General features: G+C 35.4%; 1 protein-coding gene across 3 annotated transcripts in view; it reads left to right on the plus strand.

Moving 5' to 3' along the window:
- The window catches only part of PIK3C3 (phosphatidylinositol 3-kinase catalytic subunit type 3), a 131,155-nt gene that overhangs the window by 12,068 nt on the left and 100,234 nt on the right, over nt 1-18,853 (plus strand). For all 3 annotated transcript variants that reach the window (XM_019751746.3, XM_088797972.1, XM_088797973.1), the window contains exon 4: nt 4,061-4,190. In XM_019751746.3, the coding sequence (XP_019607305.2) occupies nt 4,061-4,190 (130 nt within the window). The remainder of the gene's footprint in view (nt 1-4,060; nt 4,191-18,853) is intronic.

Consider the following 18,853-nt stretch of genomic DNA (forward strand, 5'->3'; position numbering starts at 1 on the left):
TCTGTGTATATCCCAGGAAAAGAATAATTCCTTTACCTTCCATCCAAACATGCTGGAAACATGCCTGAAATGTAAATCAGGAGTATTTGTTCTACTTTAAGAAATAATTAAACCCCAGAGATTTCCATAAAGGTAGTAGTAGCATTAAGTGGGCGTGAAACTTCAATTAGTTTTTCTGGTATTTAGTGAATTAAGACTTTTAAGTTTTGGAGAGTCATCTGTTGTTGTTTTTTCTTAACTCAACTGGAAAATAGTTTATATTATTCTTCCATGTCCTGAACACATTAGATGTTAGATATAAACGAAACATTGGAGAACAGCAATGCTTTTGTGAAATTACCTCCCTTAGAGCGGGGTTTCACAAATACGAGTCATTGACTTACCACTTTCAGAATCCCTGCCATATCTCTGTACTAAATACATATACTCTTATTTAGTTGATTTTTTTAATCAGCTCACTTTTTTTTACTTCCATTTAGTTTAAAGCAAAAACTTAATATTCTCCTGTGTGTGGAAGTTAACATTGGTGGATAATGATAAAAATAAATACAGTGAAAATAACTGTGTTACTAAATATTAGAAATTGGAGCACAAAAACCCCTAATGAAATACAAACGATAGTAAATGTTTGCTTTGCAAAATATGTATACAATACCTACAAAAAAAAAGTCCTTTTTTAAATAGAATGGTTCCATTTGTGCCTACTCAGATGTAAGGGGATATTCAACTCACTGTCACTTAATTTAAGGTGAGATAAGGTTTTACATCAACATTTTCTTATACTAGTTGAACACCTATATGGTTATTGGGCATTTAGCCAAATGACAGCATTCAATTTTAATAGAGGTCTATGGATACTTTAAATACTGGGGAAGGAAAGCGACACTAAATCACTTCTATTCCCTCTAGGCTGATGCTTATACTGACTTTCAGCTCAGAAAAAGGAATTCTAAGAAACCCTATGAGATTAAAATAACTCCTTTCCCCCGTGTCCTGGGGCCTTTCCTTGAGGGCCAACTGGGTTGCAATGGAGACTAGCCCAGGCGTTCCCTAGCACGATGCTGGACTTCCTGTGCAGCTTTGGTTTGTGGAAGAACATACTCAGGATGTTCCAGGTTCTGTAGCAGAGAGCAGACATCCATTTGTACTGGATCACAGCTGCTTCTCTGCGTGGCGCTGCTGACATCCAGGGAGAGAAGCAGCATGTGTGCGTCCTCTGGGTGGGCTCAGCAAGTAGCCTGTGCAAGTTTTCTTCCACCTGCCATTAACATCATGTCATGTGCCTCCACAGCACTTAGGACTCAGGGAAATGGTGCTTTAGACCGAAGTTTCGTCACATGTTTCTTAAGCAATGAAATAACACCAGATGCTCCTCACCTTGTTCCCTAAATGTCCTGGTATGGACTTAGTATTGTAGTTTTTTAAAAGAGGTCTTCAAAGTATCTAATAGTTGTATTACAGTGTTAGGACTCCTGTCACTACCAGCTCTTGTTCTTTGCTAATATCTGTTTTGTGTACTTAAGTCAGTGTGAAGCAGTACTTCTTGGAGAATAGTGTAATTAATAATTGAAAGACTGATCTGTTGGGATATGAGTAGCATAACTAATTGTCCTCATTTTGAAAGTCTAGCTTGTGAGATTTCTACGAAGGTAAAGAATGGATTGAACAGTAGGTTGAATTGGCAAAGAACCATAGGCAAGATGCGGGTTTCTCTTCCAGATGTTTTTTCCAAATGTGAATTGTGAAGTCGGGCGGTGGCTGCCGTAGTGGCTTGGCACTGGCAGCGGCAGAAGCTGTTGGTGGGGCCTCTGCTGGCATGTGAAGCAGGTCCTGCTGTGCTGTTTCTTTTCGCTTGCCTGCTTGGCTTTATTTCCCAAGTGGACATGATGCTCTGAGCATCTTCTGGCTTGCCACCTGGAGGCTGTGTAACTCTGCAAAGGTTCCATTAGTGTGCAAAGAAAGTAATACGTTCACTGGATCCTTTGAGTCACTTGTCATCACCCCTACCCTTCATGTCCCCGTCCTTAAATCTTAACTCCAGATCCATCCCACGGCACCTAAATCATTCAGTACAGTGACTTCCTGCCAGATGTATTTATTTTTCATTTATGTAAGTACAGCCAGTCAGAGGAGTCACTGGGGTGTAGGGGGTTGGGGAAAGGGAAGGGAAGACCTGCTCGTGTTTCTGAAGGTACATTTAAGGATATTCATTTAAAGTGATGTTAATAAATACTTCATTGTGCTCAGTTTCTTAGAGACCAAGCAGGTCTGCTCCATGTTGAATCCGTATCTCAGTTGAAAGGGAAAGAAAATGAACTTTTTTTTAAATGTAACTTTAAAACAAAATCTTTAATATGGTGAATATTGAGAATTTTGATTCTTCGCAACTAGTCAGTGCATCTTATATTGGCCCTATAAGGTAAGCTTTCGCAGATGTGGTTGCTGGATATTACCTGTTTATTGGCAACCTTGGAGACCTTACAACAGATACGGTCTTTAATCTTATTGTGCTCACGAGCTTGTAGCTATCCTTTACAGTTCCCAATCTAAATGTTTATGGCCTCATTACTTACATACATTGCAGAATGTTCAGTGAAAATCCTCTATTATCTACTCCAGGAAAATCTCTGAAGAAATTTTCCATTAGTCGGAACATGCTAATAATGATTTTTAAAAATTTATGTAAAACACTTACAGTTAAGTCAGTGTTTTTAAAGATGGAAAAAGGTGTATCAGTATGAGGTCAGACAATTAAGTTCATGAACTCATCCTAGCAAAAGCACTACATACCTCATTGCTGAATATCACTACAGTCACCTTGGAAGTACTCCCCTTGGGAAGCTATGCACTGACGCCAGTGCCTAGTCCACCCTTCAAAGCAATTTTGGAACTCTTTTTCGGGAATGGCCATCAGAGCTGTGGTCGTATTACCCTTGATGTCCTGAATGTCATCAATATGTCTTCCTTTCAATATTTCCTTTATCTTCGGGTAAAGAAAGAAGTCATTGGGGGCCAGATCCGGTGAGCAGGGAGGGTGTTCCAATACAGAAGAGAGAACACATTAACAGAAGACTATCTTTATTTTTAACCTCCCCCCCCATAAAAAAGACAAAAACAAAAACGAACTCAGAAGCTTGACAGTAGCTTATTTAAAAGACATAGTTGGCTAAAGCTCTTTCATGAGTTTGTTCAACCTTTATTCTAGATCTCCTTGGTACCTTTTCGAAGGAGCCATGACGATCAAAGTTCATATGGTGTTTCACTTTAAAGAAGGATCGCCAGGCTCAGGTTGAGTTCTGACTAAGTGCTTAATTTCTGGTTTGTAGACATGGGTATTTTTTTCTTATGTGGATCTACTATTGTATTCCCTTTTAGACATTGCTGTTATAGAAGAGAAAAATCAATGTGTACCTAGTGAAAATGATAATAACAGTTAACATTTATTGAATGCTTATTATGTGGCGGGTACTATTCTAAGTACTTTTTATTTGCTTTGCACTGATTTATTTCATTTTACTAACAGCCCTGTGAGATACAGGTACTCTTTATTATCCCATTTTATGGATGAGGAAACTGAGGCACAGAGAAGTTAAGTAATTTGCCCAAGGTCATGTAGGTAATAGATGACACAGCTGGGATTCAATCCCTAGGTAGTCTAACTGTACAGTCTACTATGCTGAATTGTCACTTCGAGTAGACAGTTTTGTAAATTGACGTTCTTTCATTGGGTAGGAATTTGATCTCTGTTATTTCTAAGATTTCCACTGAAGAGATGAAGGATGTATGGTCCGTTAGTGATTGTTCTCTCCTTCTAGTCTACCTTTAGAATCTCTCTCTAAAGGTTCTAACTGCTTGTAGGAGAAAAAAATGGCATGTGAAAACAGTGTTACGTGGATTTTAGTTGCTTAGTTAATTACTTTACAAGCCACTGGAGGCTTAAAGCTTGGCAAGCGAGACATGCATTTCCTAGTGTGGAATTCTCTCTGTTTAAGGGATCTAAAATTTCTTATAATGAACTGCATTCATTTACTTCTACCCTGAACATTCTCTTTTTGCCTAGCATGTTTCGCCAGGGGATGCATGACTTGAAAGTCTGGCCTAATGTAGAAGCAGATGGATCAGAACCCACCAAAACGCCTGGCAGAACAAGCAGTACTCTCTCAGAAGATCAGATGAGCCGTCTTGCCAAGGTAAAAAAGAAGCTATTGGAACAGGTGGAAGGCTCTGAATGATGTCTGTTGTGTTGTAAATGAACATTATGAATTCTGTCAGATTATTTTTTAATTTGAATTTAATTTTTAATGGTAGTCTTATTGAAATAAAATTCACCCTTGGAAAGTGTGGAGTGCATTAGTTTTTAGTAAATTCAAAGAGTTGTGCAGTCATCACCACTATTTAATTTTAGAACATTTCACACAAAAAAGTAACCATGTATCCATTAGTAGTTATTCCCCGTTTCCTCCTCCCTCCAGCCCCTGGCAACTACTAATTTATTTTCTATCTTTGTGTCTTTTCTTATTTTCGACATTTCCTGTAAATGGAATCATATATTACATGGCCTTTTGTGTCTGTAATGCCATCAGATTTGAAAATGTGGAGCTTTTGGTGATATTTCCAAGAGGACCGCCTACCTTTTTTGCTGACTTAGTGTTAAAGATGCCAGTGTTACATGCTAGAGATTCTTATCGTTGTTGGGAAGTGAAGATTCCATGTACTGTTAGCTAGTCTAAATTGCCCTCATTCCACTTCCACCCGTTTTCAAAATTGTTTAATGAAGTGTTTTCATTTAGAAATACAAAAGCTAAGGTCAATTCTGTGCTTAAATCAGAACAGTATAACTTATTTTGTCAGTATCTGTTCATACAGCACTATGCTGGATACTGTTTAAAGATCCGTTTACAATTCTTTTCTTAAGAGACTTTCTTTTCATTCTTACATGTGATTTTCCTTTGCAATCTTGTTAGTACATATGACTCTTTAATGTCTGGAGAAGGTTTGATGCCAGGCGTTTTACAGCTTCTTACCTCAACCTATGTGTGGTAAAAATCTTAATGATAAAAGATTAAGTATTTGCGTTGGCTAGGCTTTGTGCTTCAACATAAAATTTTTGCTGCCAAATCCCTTCTGTGTCTTTTCGCATAGCTCTTTTATGCAGAAATGATGTCATGTCTTCCTAACAGGCTTTGTAACCAAATCACTATTGTCAGCTTCCCTCCTCTATCATTAAATAAATAAATTTAATTTTCACAACCACTCATTCTGAGATTTTGTTTACATTCTTTCATGTGATATTACGAACGTTCTCAGGCTTTTCATGTGTCTGCCTTCTCTTCAAGAGTTTATCTTAGTGATGAACTTTCATTTAAACTACTCTGGGACTTTTATAAACCTTGAATAGTTAATGGAAATTTCATCAGATTGAGCTCATTTATAGCCTGTAGGTCAGAAACGGTTAAATCTCACATGCAAGAGGGACATAGCATGTGTTGAAGAAGCAAATGCTCTTAAATTGCTGTGTCGAGAACGGTATTATGATTCACATTAGGGATAGAACACTAAATTTGAGGGGGAAGGATAGAGTCAAGAAATACAAAGCTGTATAGTTGTAAAATTCATCCACTTTGGTTTTCATTAAATGAATTATATAAGCTTCTGTTCATATGTTCTCAATTTTTTTCCAATTATTTTCGATGGGAGATTCAAAAACAACTTTTATAAGAATTGGCTCTGACATTCTTCAAACAGCAGTATATGCAGCATTGGAATTTGTTTGAATGGGACTTCTGGCTTTTTAATGTAGCACAGTGTTATAGCATACATTTCTCGTTGTTATCTTTTGATTTTTATGGTAGAAGAAAAAGATGTGACTTAATAATGACCAACTTTTAATATTGAAAGAATAACCCCTGAAAGAATTGTATGGGGTATCAGTGCACATTTGCAATTCCAGAACCGATGATTTAAGCATATGCAGAACTAAATGAGGTGTTGGAAAGAAGCCTCCTTAGCATTTTTGTTAATTGGTAACAATCATCGATAGTCTAAATTCTTCATATGATAGCGTATGGCAAGTTGGGTCCTCCTTTTTCAAGAAGTAGTTATTAAAATTTTATATATTGTCTGTATTACCCAGAGTGGTTAACAATTTTCAAGTAAGTCTTTATGCATTGGTTTCTAAATCTTTAAAATAGGAATAAAAATTAATGAGAATAAGCATCTTACAGTCTTTATGATGCTAATTGGAGATGAGCTCTTTTCAAAGTTCTTTGCCCTTAATAGAATTAATTGTACTTTTTGAGACTTCAGAGCTTGCTGTGCTGTGACAGCTTGCATTAGTGTTAACTCATGTTCCCCAGGAACTAAATAGAAACAATTAAAACCAGTAATTACTTTTCTTAAGGGTAAAAATGCATCATGTTTGTAGCATTGTTGAAGGAACTGCTCCCTCTTTGAAAGAAGCTCTTTTTATTTCTTGGCACTTTGGGCTAATATGTTTCATTCTCCTCTATACAGAAGTTGGTATGTGCTTTGAGGAGGTTTCAGAACCTGTTGCATCCCTGCTGCTATTGAAGAAAGTGGTTCAAAATGTCTTAGGTTTGATGACATTGGAAGGTTGAGCACTTGGAAGCAATTTACGGTGGGAAGAACACTAGTGAGTCAGAGATCTGCCATCCTACCAGCTCAGGGAAAATAATTTCTGAGCCTCTAAAATCAGAAGTTTAGAAGGAATGATTTCTGAGGTTCTGTGTATATGCAGCTGTTCATAGTCTGTGTTCTAAAAGTACTGAAATAGCAGAAAATTGGGATTATTTATTTACCTGGATTTTATAGTTATCACCTTAGTAGAGAATAAACATGTGGTCATCAGTTTGCAATTGTGAATGTGTTGTGTCCATGTCATTTCTTTTCTTCTACAACATACGTGCCTCAAGATTTAGTCAGGGCCTGCCCAATGTGAGTGACGTGGCTGTGCTGTTAGATTTTATTTTTGTTGTTTGATTAGTGCTTGCTTCTTAAAGTTTCAGACTGGATTCCTGAGTATAAGTCCCTTTGATACTTTGATATTTGTTATGGTCCTAACTTCTAAACTTAGCAGGGAAAGAGTATACTTTGATACTTGCTATGTTTTGAATTTAAAATTATACTTAGTATTTGTTTTGTTTTTAAAATTGTGACACAATAGCTCTCTTTCTTCCTGCTTCCCTATCACTCTTCTTCCCTCTCCCCCACCTCTCATTTTTCTGGTTCCACATTAAAAAGCTCATTCAGTTACATTATCATTCCCTTCCTTAAAACATTTTGAAATTGTTTTTGGTACAATGCACTTTTAAAAACTGCGCAAGAATGTGTATGCTCATGTTTCTGTTTTCATACAAAAGGAACAGAAAGTTTAGATGTAATACGTATAATTTTCACACTCCCTTTATAAGAAAAGAAATGAGTATTCAAATAGATGAGGTTCACGTGCTTAGAACTGAATGGTTTATATCCTGTTGTTGCACTTTGATTTTCCAGCCAGTGAATTTACTGTGATTGTTTCTAATTGTTGAGAGGGCAGTTGGCTCAAGAGTAAAAAGGTGTACATAAATCTTAATAATAGGAAAGCAGAGTTACCATGCATTGTACCCATGAGCCTAAATAAATGGCATAGCGACAGTTTTCAAACTGCAATGTTAGAAAGTTTATTCAGTTATAGAAATGCGTTAGTCTTGGCTGCCTAGGGATAATGGGACAAGAGGACTGTGAAATGAAGATGAACTATTATTTAAATGGCCTGTGAAAAGATGGCGTCAGATAATTGTTAAGCAAAGAACCTCAAACTCAGGCTGGACTAAATGTTCTTATTCTGACTTACTGCTTAGCGATGAAAGTTGAATTATAACTGCAATGTGAATAAATGCAGTTTAAAAGCCTTATTTCTAGGTTTAACAGTTTACAAAAAAATCAAACTCTTTCAGAAGAATTTTAGTGGAATTAACCTCTCTAATGATTTTACATCATTTTGTGAACGTGAGTGGTTTTTTTTGGGGAAAACTATGTAGTGTGAGAAAAGGAAACAAAACTGACTAGTCTCCAGTTTAGTTCTTATTTTATGTAACTGGATTTCTTAGACTTAGTAGGGAACAGGAAGACATACATGTAGTAATATATACTCCTTCCTCCCCCCTCTCTTTCCCATCCCTAGAGTTCCCTAATGAATTTTTACTATTATTGTATCTTTCTGTTTGCATTGGTTTGTGAAAGTAATCAAAGGCCAGACTTCTGGAGCGTCTCTTATACTTGCATTGCCCATGTTCCGGCCTTTATATGATTGTGGCCTTGAGCAGATTTGCCCATTGTTTCCATCTGCTCTGTTTTTCAGCTTGTCATCCCGTAAGTTTTATGACTAGAATGCATATCCACCTGGGGTTTTGGATGTGACTGCCCAGCTTTAGTGTTTGATTTATATTTGAATCCACGTCTTTAGACATGAAAGGTTAGTGCAAAACCATGCTTCTCAACTGTCTCTTTTTCATTTTAGCATCTCTGCTGGATGCCTTTGGAATGTGCTTTCCTTTCTGTCAATTTGATTAAGAGGCGAGAAAGAGAAAGTAAGGACTAGATGAAAAATGTTTTGTGGTCTGAGTGACACAGAGAGGCTGGGGGATGTTGTGAGCCTTGGTGCAGTGAAGCTGTGGGAAGATGTGGGGATGTTTCAGGCTGCTCTCAGATTGCCTGTACAGGGTCACTGTGGTCCAGGGTCCAGACCTCAGGTTTATAACAGTAGGCACTGGCTTTTTCTAGTTCATCCAGAAATAACGACGTAGTATCTTGTGACTAGGTTCCTGTCAGTCAATTCAAAGGGTTATTTATAATCTAGAGCTGTACTGTTTAAGGTAATAGCCGCAATTCACATGTGACAATTAAATTAAAAATTTAGTTGCTCTATTAGTTACCATAATCACATTTTAAGTGCTCAACAACTGCATGCGGCTAGTGGCTACTTACTGGACAGTGCAGATGTGGAATATTTTCATTATTGCCAGAAGTTCGGTTGGACAGCATTGGCCTACAGTGCCCGTTCACTAATTTGTAATGGATGAGTAACCATGTTACTGTCTTTCTGGTAATCATATTACTTGTGTCTGCTACCCAGGATGCCATTTTTCAAGGCACCTTGGAAATTAAATTAGTCTTCAGGAGATTGTTGATTTCTTAGTGAGCCATGAAGGAACCAGCCTGAAGGAGAGAAAGTTTTGAGAGATATTTCTCTTCGTTTGGGAGAAAATTTTTTTAAATCACTTTATTATTATTTTTAATGTTTTAATTTTTTTTTTTTTTTTTGCATTTTTTTGAAAATTTGTTTCAGGTGTACAAAATGTAATAGTTAGACATTTACATGCTTCACAAAGATGCCTGCCCACTGCGGTTTGGGGGAAATTTTAAAAGGGCTTTTTGACGTTATCTTTCTAGTTGCAGGATTACGTGACTACTGGCTACATTGCATCAAACTGCCAAATTGTCATGAGCACAAAACAATCCTTTAAAATTGAGGTTAAGGTAACAAGATATTTTCTGGTCACATAATTTTTTGAGGTGGGATTGAGGCTCTAGATTTTAAATTATTTTATAGTACTATTTGACCTGCTGAAACATTTGCCCTTGAAAGAAAATACTTTGCAATTGAATGCATTGCATTCAATGGGTACTTGTATTGAGGCATTAATTAGAGTAACTCACCCAGATTTTTATTTTAAGTATGTGGGCAAGTCCTCTTTATCTCCACCACCCGTCACCTGCTATGTCGAAGGCACACTTCTAAATGTTGGCAACAAAGTATATGAAGAGGTTGATGCTGCCATTGTTAGGGCCATTATGAGACAAAATAATAAGTATAATGATAATCACATTGCATGTATAAAGTGCTTTAATATCTATAAAATCCTTTAGCATAGATTGAGAAATGAAATGGAGACATGGTTAAATCATGGCTTTGGAGACCGTTTTTCATTCAGATTCTGTTGTGTCTATGGTTTAAATGTAATCTTAGATGAGCTCCTCAACCTTTACTAAGCCATGGAATGCTCATCTGTAAAATAGGAATAATAGTTATATCTCCTTTTCTGAGTTACCATGAAGACTAAATATAAGTGAAATAAAGTATTTAAAGGATTTAGTATATTGCATGGCAATACTAAGCGCTAATAAATGTTAGCTGTTGTTATTACTTTCTCTTATTTGCTTTTATTTGATTCTAACAAATGTAATAATTGGACTTGTAATATATGTTGGGGAGGGGGAAATTCCCCCCTCTCCCCTTCTTTAGTTCTATCAATAATAAAACTAGCACAAGACCAGATTAACAGGGAAAAAAACAAGTAAATATGTGTGCATGAGAGATGATAGATGATGTTCTCTGAAACGATGAACCAGCCAGTTTTTTATACTTTTTAGACAAACAATAAATTTGTGGAGAAAGAAGAGGACAAAGGCACTGTAGGTTTGGGTACTCATTAGTAAGGACCCTAAACAAAGTTTGAGCTTGCATAGTAAGTTAGTGAAGGAGTAACAGGGTTTGTTTATATGAAGTTTTTGGCCCTGGATTCCTTAACTCTAGCTTTTAAGGTGTCTCTCTCTCTTATCACCCCTGGAGCAAGGAGACCACCTTTCACAGGGGAGATTTACTTTTCTGATTCAAGGAGACAAGGGAGGGTCCACATTCCCTTCTTGGACTGGATGCCATCAAGTAACTTTTCATTCAAAGTAATTGACATGTCGTTGTGGGGTATTTTGGGGTGGCCTGCCCTGGGCCTCGACACAAACTCATGATACATACATTATTTTTAAACTTATGAAAAGATGGAAACTTAGAGAAGTTAAGTGTTTTATTTAAGGTTTCATGTTTACTAAGTTATAGAACCAGGACTTAAAATCAGGTTTTTAAATTCTTTCTATAAATGTCTTTCCAAAGATAAGTATCAGTGGTGTGTTTAAGATTTAAGGATTGTGAAGACTTTGCATGGTGTTGTTCTTATCAAGAAGATTAAAATTGAAAATAGGAGAAGCGGCAGAGGGAATATGAAAACAATGTACATACACCTGTGGGTCCTCAGGTATGGCATGAAAGATGGTGCCCAGTACCTTAGTGAGCAGTGACTAACCTGTGGTGAGTATCCATTACGTATTTGTGCTGTGAATGGACTCCAGTTACAAACAATACTTATGGCTTCAATTGGTGTAGCCAATGCATAAATTAAAAGCAGTAAAACAAAAATGCTCTTAAGATTTCTTTCTCCCATAGACCTCAAAGAACTAAGGTTAAGGAGGAAAGGAAAGACGACTGCAAACAGGATATATATTGTTCAAAGAAACAAAATACAGGAACTTCAGGGTACAGACACATGTGAGACCCCTTTACTAAGGATAAAAGATAAAAAGAACAGATGCTGATAAACTTGTAGAAACATTTTAGAGCTGTAGAGAAGTGACTGATAGTTTCTTTGTGTGATCGCAAAAAAACCCCCAAAAAACAAAAAAAAAAACTTTCACCTAGAAAGTTAGCAGTGAAGTCTCATTTATTTAGCCCAAGCTTTCGTCAAATTATTGCTTAATCATAGGATAATTTTTCAGAAGGTTGAGGAAAAAAAGACATGACTATTCCAGGACTAATTATAACCTATGTGAAGGAACAAGTTGGTGAAAGGGGAGTAACAGGAACTTTGGAAAAAAAACTAAAGTTGTCACATTATACTTTTGGATTGCAATTATAATCGAGGAATGAAATAATGAACCAAGTTAGAGATGAGTCTTGGACTGTAAGAAAACGGTTCTCAACATGTTTGGAGGAAAGGCATGATATTTTAACAATTTGAGAATCTAAAAGAGAGACTCGGTGAATTCAGCCCAAGAGAAACTGTGAGTCACAAGAGGTGGTTTGGGCTGGACATATAAATTCAAGGCTTACTACCGAAGGTGCCAAAAAAATATATGCAAGTGGACATTTTACTCAACGCTGCAATAGTTCACCGTAATCAGAAGTGTCTGGACACTGATGGTAACCACTTTGAGTATCTCTTGTAATTGCAGAAGTCAAATGTGACTTGTTTTCATCTTTTATTATTAGTATATATTGAGTATTACAATTTTAATAGTTTTTCCTTTCTTAAAATGTGTATACATTTTTTTGGCATTCTCTGTGTATACCTATAGTAATAACATCCTGTTCTTTTCTTTGTGTTTTGATTCTTTGATTTATTTTTTATATTTTTATATTATTTTATTTGGAAATATTTTATTTCAAATTTTCTATTATCTGCATTTCTGGTGCATATATTCCAGTTTTTATTATGGTTATTGACTTTAGCTTTTATTGGATTATAATTTTAGATTGCAAATTCATCCTTTACAGAGGTTACTTTTCTAAATTGTTATACCTATTTTACTGTTATTTTGCATTTTTAGCTGTTTGTTGTGGGAGGATTATCAGTTTGTCTTTGTTTTCTACATTATTGAAACTAGAAAGTAAACTCAACATTATTTACTTATCTGCTTTTGATGTTAGACAAAACTAGAGAACGGAAGAGACTTATTGGGAAATAAGATCGGCAAATGTTTTGGTTTTTGTGATTTAAGAAATGAGTTTTGTTATAAACTGGACATCACTTTTTGTTATAAATCCTAGAATAGATTATCAAATTAATGATTTATGTGTATTTTAAAACCTGTATGCATGTAATGGTATTTTTGTAGTTAGATTTCAGAGAAATGAGGAACATGGGATTATCCAAGGATATGTTTTGAAAAATGGAGGCATGACCTTTATGCTTTTAAAATTAATAGAACTATCAAAACTGGTTGAAGATTTAAATAGTAATGAGATACATTATAACTGGGCAGAGACTAGCAGTCAAAACCTTTGATTTATAGCTCTTATGGTGGCTCATTGAATAACCAATTATTTCTGTATTTGTGGATATTTTTTCATTGATAAAATATGGTTAGCTGGACTGAAATCATTTTCATGAATAAACTAACATTGTTAGTAAAACTAATTTAATTGGATAAATTATTTAGTAGGACCTATTAATGTTTTTCCTCCTCATTGTAATTATGTAATTTACTGTTTTCAGAATATAACACTAAACTAGAGATACTTTGAGTTGATTTTATGTTAGGGGTTTTCTTGGGAAGTTGGTATTCTTTGTAACATCTGTACTTGATTAGGTCTCTTTGCATAAAGAAAGTGCTTTTTTTTCCATAGTGATAATGATTTAGGTCATAACTGAGGTAGCTTGATAATCTTTAGTTTTCTATTTTCCAACCAGATTTATGAACTATTAGTTATGGAACAGTATATGCAGTATAGCATTAGACCAATTAGAGCAATTTAGGAATGTGAAGCTGGTACTCATAATTATGTAACCCACATTAAGTAAATGGACATGGAAAGTGCATACAAGGTTTTGTCTGTATATATCTCTGTTACATTTACATGTTATCTACAAAGTAAAACAAGCCATTGTGACTTGACCATATATATAGTAATGAGTACAGTAGAAATAATTTCATGTTCTCGAAAAATGTGAGTGCCCCATTTATATATTTTGTCTATAATGATATACTTGACTGACAAGGAAAAAAAAATTTTAAATCTTGTTTTTTAAATGCCTATGTTTTAGAGAAAGGAAAACAGTGATCAAACGTATTAATGGAGACATTTGTAGCTTTAAAAAGGAAAAAAAACCCAGAATCCTGGCTATAAAATTTGAGTTGGGCAGAGTAGTCTCATTTTGTTCTATTTCCTTCCTCACATGTTTTGTAAATGACAGTAATAACAGATTATGATGACAGCTGCTGAAATTTTCGAGGCTATGAAACTTGTTCAGTGACAACATTGACATCATCGAAAATACCTCTTAGCTACAGGTTTTTGTATAAATAATATGTGTAACTTATATAAACATAGCTTATTTGAATTGATTATGTGTTGCCATTCTTTTGTGTCATAAAAGGAGGGTTTGAGAATCTCTTAGAAATTTATTCCTAATGATACATAGTAGAATCTTCCTTTTATCAGTCATTTTGGTTTGCTAACTGTTTTCTAAGACTGTCAAAACTTTTGGATTTGTCTTGAAATCAGTGGTAGCAAGTAGACTAAATTTGTTTCGTGAGGGTAAGATTGAACTCTAAAAAGAATATTGGTTTATGTCCTGTAAATCTATTGTCTGTCTTTACAACTATAATTTCTGCCAGGAAAAATAGAAGTAATGTGGTTTTAAGACGAGATTAATCTTTGAGAACTTTAGCTGAATGAAACTTTTATGAGGCAAATGCCACTCTTCCTGAATAAGATTTACATGTAGAGTTTCAAAGTAAAATTGAAGATTTGTGGCTAAGACTTCATTAATCAGGAAGATAGAAGTAACTCCTATGCTTCCAAAGAATTAAATACATAGGCGTGTATGCAAATTCTCTAACATATACACACAACTCCTTTTTTACTCTCAGTAGTTCAAATGAATTCTTACATACAATTACATTTTGTCTTGAATTATAAATTACTGCATTGCTTGTATTTAATTCGGTACAGATGAGACTTATTGTCTTATGTTTATTGAAGAATTATACTTTTTAATAATAAAAATTTATAAGTGAACTATAGTGCATTATGCAAATGGACTGGCTGACTAATAATGGAATTCTGTTCAATGAGTATTTATTAATTCAGCTCAGTTTCTAGTCTAGGCTGAGGAAAGTGTTAGGGTTGAAAAGGTTACATTACGGCCTTCACCTTGAGGGAATTTAGAGGAACAAGATATGTTTGAGGTAGTTGAATAAACACAACCCTGTAAAATCATGCTGGAAAAAATATATTCTTGCATATAGTAGTACCATGCACTTTTGTTGGCCAATATTCCTATAAATGCTTCAAGAGTGAAATTTTGAACATTTAAATAGGATTTGTGAATCTAAGTTTTCTATCTGGTGATAGAGAAGGCTGGATTTTTTGATTGTTTGTTTTTCAAGTGGCAGAGAAAAAAATGAAAAAAAAAATACAGCTTTGTCATTTTTTCCCCCTTAGATTCTCTATGAAAGTATATGTGTATCTACCGTGTTTCCCCTAAAATAAGACTGGGTCTCATATTAATTTTTGCTCCGAACGATGCATTAGAGCATGTTTTCAGGGGATGTCTTATTTTTTCATGTACAACAATCTACGTTTATTCAAATACAGTCATGTCATCTTCTGGAACATCGTGATAATGTACTAAATGCATCCATCTGACTGACGATCTTAACTGGGGCTTATTTTTGGGGTAGGTCTTATTTTCGGTGTTTTGGGAACCCAGTGGACCAAGCATCACCTATTATATAACTACTTTTGGTGGGGGGAATCAATTTTTGTGCAGCTCTTCTGTTAAAGTTGTATTTTTGACATAAGTAAGGTTATTTGATACCTAAAGCCTATAAATTTCTATATTATAGGAATTTTTATTAGCCACATATTGAAAAATGGTAGCATCATTCAATTTATATGGTTCTTTAGTTGGACCTAGTTGAAAGGCCCTTGGAAGAAATAATTTGAGAGTACAATTATGTTCTGCCTGGTTTTCATTTCAGATGGTATCATTAATCAAATACGTTATTATTCTTTGAGTTTTTATCATGAGGTAAAATAACTATTTATCATATCCTAATAAATGCTGACCTTTAGTGGTTTTCTCAAGAGAGATATTTTTCTACAATTTGAAAAAGTTTTAGTTTTTAAATAACATTTTTCCTTATTACAAAGATAATATGCATCTTTTGCAGTAATAGAAGATTGTTAAAGCGCAAAGACCATAAAAATCACCTCTGACCCCCTTCTCAGAAATAATTATCATTAATATTTTAGTTGATGTGCTTTCAGTAAATCATATGTTCTGTATGAATGTATATGTAGTTATTTTTAAATTGGGATCATAGTGTGTGTGTGTGTTTAATTGAATTCTGCTTTTACACTTAATGGCATCTCAAATTTGTTTCAAGTCATTTAAGATACAGCAGATCCTCAAATGACATCATTTCCTTATAATGATGACATGCTTTAGAAACTTAACTCTTGTTTGTATCTATTAGCCTGTGGTGAAATTGGTTTTGTTACGTGTTGTTTTACTTAAAGTTACAGAACCTATCAATGGTGTTAAGTGAGGTGTATTTGTATAACAAGGTGTACTTGTATAACATGACTTGTACAGACTTCAGGATTTTGCGTAGTATGGATGTGCCATAATTCATTTCAGTAATGTACTGTGGTTGGATATTCAAAGTGTTTGCAATTTTGTGCTTATGTAAAGCCGTTAGCAACTTTAGATTTTTCTATTTGCTTGACAATAAAAAGTGAGGATTTTGCTTTTGAGTTGTTTTTAGATGGCTTATTTGATTTGCTCATATGCTATATTTCCAAGTTATTAGACATCCTCACAAGTATATGTGGGTACTGAAAATCAGGATCAAAATTTAGTATACATCATTGCTTTTATTTTTATTCTATTATATTCTGTCTTATGTGTTCATCTCGTTTTCAAAGCGAGCTATTAAACTCCTTAAGCAATTATGCCACCTTTTAGTAAGCAAACAAAACTGACCCACGTTTCATAGCATCTGTGAACTTGGGCCATGTATATAGTATCGTTTGATAAATACGTGTTCATTGGTGTCTTTTGTAAAGAAAAATTAGGTATGTGAACATGGAAGAAACTGGCTAGGGAAAATGTGTAAAGCAGAAATCATCTTTCCAGTTTTCTTTTGAGTCTGTCCATCTGTCTGTCTCTCCATTTACCTCTACAGATTTGTGGGCAGACTTGAAATAGATAAACATTGTTTTTCAGTCCTTCTTACTCTTTCCTTTTCCCTTTCAGGCTTTTTAAATGTAATGTCTAGAAAAATGTAAATCATGATGACCTCAAGAAAGCTGATTCCCAATAAGCATATATGCATGTAAAGATATTCCTACTCTCCACCTTGAAGAGAACTTGATTTATTTTCAGTTAAATAGTTACTGAGAACTACCATCTCTGTTTAATGCCTGGGAACACCAAGGTCACCACTATGCTGACAAACAAGCTGTTTCCTCTGCTGGAAGATTTCATCCTCTTGTTTAGCTGACCCCTTATCCTTCAAGTTTCTGCTTAAATCTACCTGAGAGGCCTTCTCAAGACCCTCGTTATTTTCTGTCACAGCACCCTGTTCATTACTTTCATGTCACTGTTTCAATTTGTAGTTACACATACAGGCATTTACTGTAAGAACGGCTCACCCATTCCTATCTTTAAGTTCTTGGAGGGCAGGGAACTTGCTTCTCTTCACATTCTGTGATTATCTCCAGAGCAGAGGACCTGACAGAAGTTTGAAACTTACCAACAGCAATCAAGTGGTATGTATGTATTTATGCTGAAAATTCAGGCATACCTGGGAGATACTGCAGGCTTGGTTCCTGACCACCACAGTGAAGCAAGTTGTAATCTTTTTGCTGGTGGAGGGTCTTGCTTTCAATCTGTTAAAGTACAATAAAATGAAGCTCAATATAGAGAAATACTCCAGTATATAAATACTATGGAAAAGGGACCAAGGGCCTGAATCATTCTCTTCTCCAGCTTCCTTTTGAAATGTCACTCCTTCCCCCTTGCCTTACATTGACTCCCCAAAGCTCTTGAGCTGAATTCCAAAGTATACAAACATTTAATTTCAGTGCTGTCACCCTTCCACTGTGGAAGGCCTTTCAATAAATAAAAACATTCTTCAGTGAGTAAGTGCTAGGTTCTCTTAACCACTCGCAGCTCCAGCTCTCAAGGAGCTTATAGTCTACTGGGGCAGATTCGAATATAGAGCAAGGAACTCTGAGAAGTGATCGTGGAAGTCTGTCTATTCCCGACACCACGATCTGGTTTGACATTCATTTTCCCTGCTGTTCTTAGTCTATATCCAATGCAGCAAGTTGGCCTACTTTTAGTTCTGTCCTTGGTACTTGTATTGAACACCTATAGTTCTGAGACATCCTCCTTAAGCACATATTTCTGTCCTCCCATTAAACCTGATCATACATGATTAGTCCCCAAGCAGTTTCCTCAACATCTTGTTATTTCATTCTTACAGATTCTCTTTACTTAAATAGCTTTTAAAACCCCTTGCTGTTTAATTCTGGGAGAAGTTCAAGTCCAGTAATTATGCTGTTTGTGACAGTGGGCTTTTCCTCTGAGCGCTGTATGACTTCCTGTGAATTCTGTAGAAACTTGTATTCCTTACAAAGAAAGAATGCACTGATTTCTTGACCCATCTTTTTCCTAGGATGGGCACCCTAGTGAGGATGATTTCTTCACACGCAATTTGAAACACAGTGTACTAGTTTTACCCTGCTGTTCAACAGAATGCAGATTTTCTCTTTTGAAAGATATAGGTCACTGGCATTTCAGACACAAAATGAAATACAAATTGTTAAAGTTCATTGTTGGTCTTCATTATCTATAGAAGTTCCCAGCTTGGAGAGAACTAGAAGTGGCTTTAGACTGGAGAAAAATACCCAAGTCTTTCTACATTGTTAACAACACCTATGAGAGAAGAAATGACATAGGTTTGGGGCCTTTACAATAGCTGCTAACGATTTGCATAGTGCTTTATAGTTTTACAAAATTTTTAGTAAAATGTTTTCATCCAATTATTTAATTATTTCTCCTACACTGAGTCATAAAAGTAAAAATTCTTGTGGTTTGAAAGAACTGAAAAGGGTAGCAGGAATGTAGCCTGTCAGTCAGAGCATTGTAGATTATTTTGGACAGGAAAGCAGTGGCCAATCATTTAGGAGTTATGAAAGCTAATTCTAGGCTTTTCCCTGCTG

The sequence above is a fragment of the Rhinolophus sinicus genome, chromosome 4, assembly GCF_057876585.1.
Source record: "Rhinolophus sinicus isolate RSI-liver-muscle chromosome 4, RSI-T2T, whole genome shotgun sequence".
NCBI classification, from domain to species: domain Eukaryota; kingdom Metazoa; phylum Chordata; class Mammalia; order Chiroptera; family Rhinolophidae; genus Rhinolophus; species Rhinolophus sinicus.